Consider the following 5,726-nt stretch of genomic DNA (forward strand, 5'->3'; position numbering starts at 1 on the left):
TCGGTAAAACACATTACAATCAAACACCATACTAACACCATACTCAATTGAATATTTGCAACAATGGAAAGTACTAACACCATACTGAATTGAACAAAATACTCATGACTTAGTTCAAATACCAAATAAATTAACTAGGTTGTACTAAAGAACTGAGATTGATTTAAAATTTAAAATCAAACTACTGGTTCTGATTCTTCAGAACATAAATGAGTAATTCCAAATACTCATTGTTGCAGTTGCAGCTTGGAAGAATAACACCTCTAAAAACACATAAATATTAACAACGAGGTCCACACTCCACAGTAAGACTTCTCCCTGATATTATCATTTATACAAACAAGTTAAACCCTAAATTGAAAATGCATGAATCAACGAGGTCCACACGGCATTTATAGACTGTATTTTAAGTTTCAAAATTCTAATTGACTAGGTAATTTTCACAAACAGTTATAGGCTACTCTAAAAAATCAATTAGAACTTGCTAGGTAATCAATTCAAGGATTGATTTATGATGGTAATTATAACTTATTTGGCTGCCTTGATTTACAAATCTTCATGAAATCATTTATTACATTAAAATATATACACATCTTGATATTAAGAGTTAAACACAAAGAGATTAGACAATTTCAAGCTAAATATGTCGGTGTGCAAAATCATCATAGCAGGAAAAGAGATTCACGGAAAAAGTTAAGTTGTTAAATTCTCGGTTGATAAACATACACATAACTAAACTAAATTGAGCGCTGCCTAAACACATAAACATTCAAGAATCCTTTGAATCTACTGATTAAACTCTTCATTACTGAGTTCTAACATAGTAACATCATACCAATTCATTCCAAACTGAAATTAAAAAACAACACCCTAAACAGATAAACCCTAAATTGAAAATTACAAGAAATCACATCATCAAAAAATTACAAGTTTACAACGGTTCCTAATCTTACCTTCCGTTATTGGTTTGCTTCTGGTGATGCCGATGATCCACAAAGCGAATCTGAGACTGAGCGAAGAAAAAAGAATGGAGTTGGAGACTTGGAGTCTGTCTGAGAAGGAGAGAAGACTCAGAAGAGGCCGCGGAAGAGAAGGAAAATGCGATTAGGTTAGGTCTTTTACTTTTATACATCAATTCAACGGCTCTGATAATTCATCCTAGGTTAGATCTAAGGGTCAGTAATCCTACGTTAGTTTTGGGCGGGTGGTTGGGTCGGTTCGGGTGACGGAAGTTTCTACCCGCAACCGACCCAAAATAGGTGGGTTCTGGCGTGCCTCACCCATAGTCGACCCATGCCTCGGCGGGTAGGGTCGGGTGCGGGTATTTTTGGTCGGGTACAGGTTGGATTGGCGGGTTGGGTCGGGTATGTGCAGCCCTAAATACAACACCTTATATACACCTCTACGGACTTTTGCTATCCTGGTAAATATTTTACCTTACAAACCTTCAAAAAAAATGTTTATGGGTATTACATGAATTTTAAGAGGATAAGTCATCATGACGAGAAGACATAATTGATTCTGTATATGGATTCCAAATCGACATCGCAAACCATATATGATTGAAGAAAAATCAAAATAAAACTGATAATGTTTTTGGAATTCGGAGTTTGAAACCAGAGTGGGATAGAAATGAGGAGAAAACGGCGATGAAGGGGAGAAACACTTCTCGTAGATCCTAAACAAAACCCTAGAGGATCTGCCCTTATCTGGTTTAAGAGCTTCATAGTCAAGGTACCCGGTCAGAATATATATATATATATATATATATATATATTCTAACACTTCTTTACGCTTAGAAGTGGAAAATGCAAGGAAACTGCACCAAGCACGCTGTAAGATTGAGTCTATGGCCCCTAGGCCTGACTCCTGAGGAACCATTCTATTTCTTCATAAATCTAAGCTACTAATGTTATCACTAACTTTGGTCTAGGTTTTAACAACTAACATTCGACTAATTAAAATCAGTAAAACATAATTATGTGAGGGAATTAAATGACACTCGACAACGACCAAGAGATACCTATGGCAGATAAGTCGACGCCTATACAAGGCCTATCACACGAGAGTCCTTAGCCATTATAGAAAAATTCTGGGTAGAGGGTTACTCGATAATGTTTTGATGTGTATTCACAAAATTTGTATCCTTATTCATTTTATGCATGCCTAATCACAAAATTATTCTTTTCATATAATTTTCAGGCATAGGTATTTATAAATGTTATACATAATGTCATAGATCTAATATTTTAAGTGACGGAGGTAAATAAGAAAAGAAAAAACAACTAAGTTGAATTATTTCGATTATAATTGATATCCTAGAAAACAAACATTGAGATGCAGGAGAAAATTGAAAAGAGGAGAAAATTCAAGGCATACCAACTTTATAACTTTCCTCGTTGCTGCTCTATTATTGAATCTCTTTGGGTAGAAATGACATTTATTTTATGCATTTCCTTGTGTCAAGCCAATAAGGGTGGTTTATTTTAATAGGGTTGACGTTCTGATTGAAAGTAGGTATTGTGAAAATATGGTGACGATTTTTGTCTCCGGTTTTGTAATGAAACAAAATAAAACCATCCTATAACGGTACATAAGCAGGAAGGGAGTATTGTTTACCTCATTTTAGGCTTAGTATTTTTGCTTTGTAGAGCCATCAGCCATAGCAGTGCATACATATTCAATGTTGGTTTGTAGTTTCACTTGTTCACATTTCTTTTCTTTGTTTTGTTATTAAAAATAACGGTTGATGAAAAACTATGTAACTCGGAATCACAACTTCACCTTCACTCTGTCTGTCAGTTGTACAACTCATAGGAACAAACACTCAATCGGCAAAGATTTTTTTACGGCAGAGAACAAAATTCATGGTGTTCAAGAGACAAGGACACATACCATATCATTCATTTTGTTAATTATCTGTTGGTAAAGAATAAACTTTCTCTTGCAAATAAAGTTAGTTTCACAACCTTCACACAGGTCGGCCTGTTTTTCGTTTTCAATAGGAGCAGCATCTAGTATGATAAGAAACAATTACACGGTGGAGGATGGTTAGACGGTGAAGCTACAATATGAAGATCAATCGCTATTGCGATGTTGGTGCCTATAAGAATTAATTGGGGAAAGATGGGATCACAGTGCTTTTGATGTTTTTTAATGGCTAATTTAAACCGGATTAATTAGTATTAATTCGGGTGATTAGTGATAAAATATCACGTTAGATGTGAAATTAATTTGTGTTAATGAATCATCTGAGCATGAAATTTTGAAATTAGCCAATTTAATAATGAGTATGACTTCATACTCAATTTAATCTCTAGTAAATTAAATTTCCACGGGTGAATTTTAAATCCTCTTTAAACATTAAAATCCTCCTTACAATGATCATCATCACTGCTTACAAATCGATGTATGAGCCGTCCACGAGAAAGGGTGTAGTATCTACACATTTCTCGTTGAGATACATATTTTGATCTGAATTGCAATTGTAGATCTTTTTGAGTAACTTCAATTTCAGCTTCTTCTTGGCTTCAAAATTGCAATCGTAGATCCTTAGTTTTTCTGCTTTTCTATCCCTTTGAGGACGCCTTAATTCCCTTTGTTTTATTTCCTTTTGAGGAAGTTTGACTTACATTTCATGTTGGAAGAAAGATTCCTAAACCATTTCCATAAGAGAAAAAAGAAGTAAGTCAGGTTATAGCTGAAAAAAGAGTTGCCCAATAATGAATCCTTCAGATAAAAATCTTCATCTACTAATACAGAAATCAGATGAATTAGGGACTTAGAGCATCCACAGCGGGCGAGTATAACCAAAAATTTGGGATGAGATCGTAACACAGTGGGACGGAGTAAAGATCAAATCCCAACCAAAGATCAAATTCCAGACCAAATATGGTCGCTACCAAATCCCAAATTCTAATATAGTCGGGCGTAAATTTAAAGTACGCTTGTTGCTGGGCGTAAATTTAAAGTACGCTTGTTAACGGGCGGAGATTTAAATTACGCCCGATGAAAATTCAAATTAAATAAAAAAAAAAGAATGAGGATGAAAGTTACAAAGAATGGGGCGGACTTTTAAAGTCCGCCTGATGAAATTTACAAAAAATGGGGCGGACTTTTAAAGTCCGCCTGATGAAATTTTACGAAAAAAAAATGGGGCGGACTTTTAATGTCCGCCTGACGAAATTTTAATCATGTACCGTTGCGTCACAACACGGACTAAACCCAAACTTTGGTCTTTTTTTTGATCTTTGATCTTTGGTTTTGATCGCACTGCAGTTGCTGTTAGTGTAGAACTCAAACTCTGAAATTGAATGACAACAACAAAAATGGACACAATCGGAATTTCCAAATTCAAACAATTAAAGAAAAGTCAAAAGTATGAAATCAACGGTGAAGATGTTCCCAACACAAATAACGAAATATACACACAAGCACTGTCAAACAACTCCCTCTGATTGGCTGAGACTTGTTGCACCTAACTCCTGATTGGTCCACGTCATCATTATTGACACATCAATTTTCTTTTCTCAATTTCTCACCTACGTATATATATAAATGGCATTTCCATCTCAAAAGCAATAAATCATATTCTAAATTCTAAATCGAAATCAAATCACAGTCTTCTTCTTCTGCGTCTTCCTTCAGAGACAATGGCCGGGATGTGGTCGAATCGCGGATTCAAATCTTCACTAATCGTATTCTCAGTCCTCCTTTCCGGTAAGTAATTCCTTCCTTGATCTAACCATTACTCAGATTCAATCGGAATGCAGATTACGATTACAACCAGATCTCTGATTTTGTAGATCTGATTTAGATTTCGATTTGATTTTTTTTTTGTTTCCAGCTTATTTATGTGTAATCTGTACTGCGAAAGAGGAAGCAACAGCATCAAAATTAGGAACAGTAATTGGTATCGATCTTGGTACAACTTATTCCTGTGTTGGTGTTTACAAAAACGGACATGTTGAAATCATAGCTAATGACCAAGGTAACCGTATTACTCCTTCATGGGTTGCGTTTACTCCTGGTGAACGTTTGTTGGGTGAGGCTGCAAAGAATCAACACGCAGCTAATCCCATGGGAACTGTCTTTGATATCAAAAGACTTATCGGAAGAAAGTAAGTCAATAAAATACTGTAACTAAATTCATTAGATTTGAATTAGATTTAGATTTAGTGTGTAATTTGTGATTTGGATTTGTGATTTTGGTTTTGTGTAGGTTTGATGATAAAGAGGTACAGAGAGATATGAAACTCTTACCTTACAAGATTGTCAACAAGGAAGGAAAGCCTTATGTGGAGGTTAAACTAAAGGATACTGAGACTAAGGTTTTCAGCCCTGAGGAAATTAGTGCTATGATTCTTACCAAGATGAAGGAAACAGCTGAAGCATTCTTAGGAAAGAAGGTTAAGGATGCCGTCATTACTGTTCCTGGTAAGATTTGGAAATCAGATTGATTTTTCTGTTTGTTATGTGGATTTGGAATGATTGATGTTGCAATTTGTTATGTGGATTTTTGAAATGTGGCTGATTGGTTGTTGTGTTCTGTTTTCTACAGCATACTTCAATGATGCTCAGAGACAGGCTACCAAGGATGCTGGTGTGATTGCTGGATTAAATGTAGCAAGAATCATCAACGAGCCTACCGCAGCAGCTATCGCTTATGGTTTGGACAAAAAGACTGGAGAGAAGAACATCCTTGTTTTTGATCTTGGTGGTGGTAC

At 35.5% G+C, this 5,726-nt stretch overlaps 1 protein-coding gene across 1 annotated transcript; it reads left to right on the plus strand.

The window, feature by feature from the left end:
* Nucleotides 1-4,652: 4,652 nt before the first annotated feature.
* Nucleotides 4,653-5,703, plus strand: LOC113345913 (luminal-binding protein 5-like; the record flags this gene model as incomplete). Its single annotated transcript, XM_026589558.1, has 4 exons — nt 4,653-4,719; nt 4,847-5,120; nt 5,222-5,436; nt 5,561-5,703. Coding segments are annotated over exons 1-4 (699 nt in total), but the record flags the coding sequence as incomplete, so codon positions are not given.
* Nucleotides 5,704-5,726: the final 23 nt, after the last annotated feature.

The sequence above is a fragment of the Papaver somniferum genome, unplaced genomic scaffold, assembly GCF_003573695.1.
Source record: "Papaver somniferum cultivar HN1 unplaced genomic scaffold, ASM357369v1 unplaced-scaffold_84, whole genome shotgun sequence".
Lineage (NCBI taxonomy): Eukaryota > Viridiplantae > Streptophyta > Magnoliopsida > Ranunculales > Papaveraceae > Papaver > Papaver somniferum.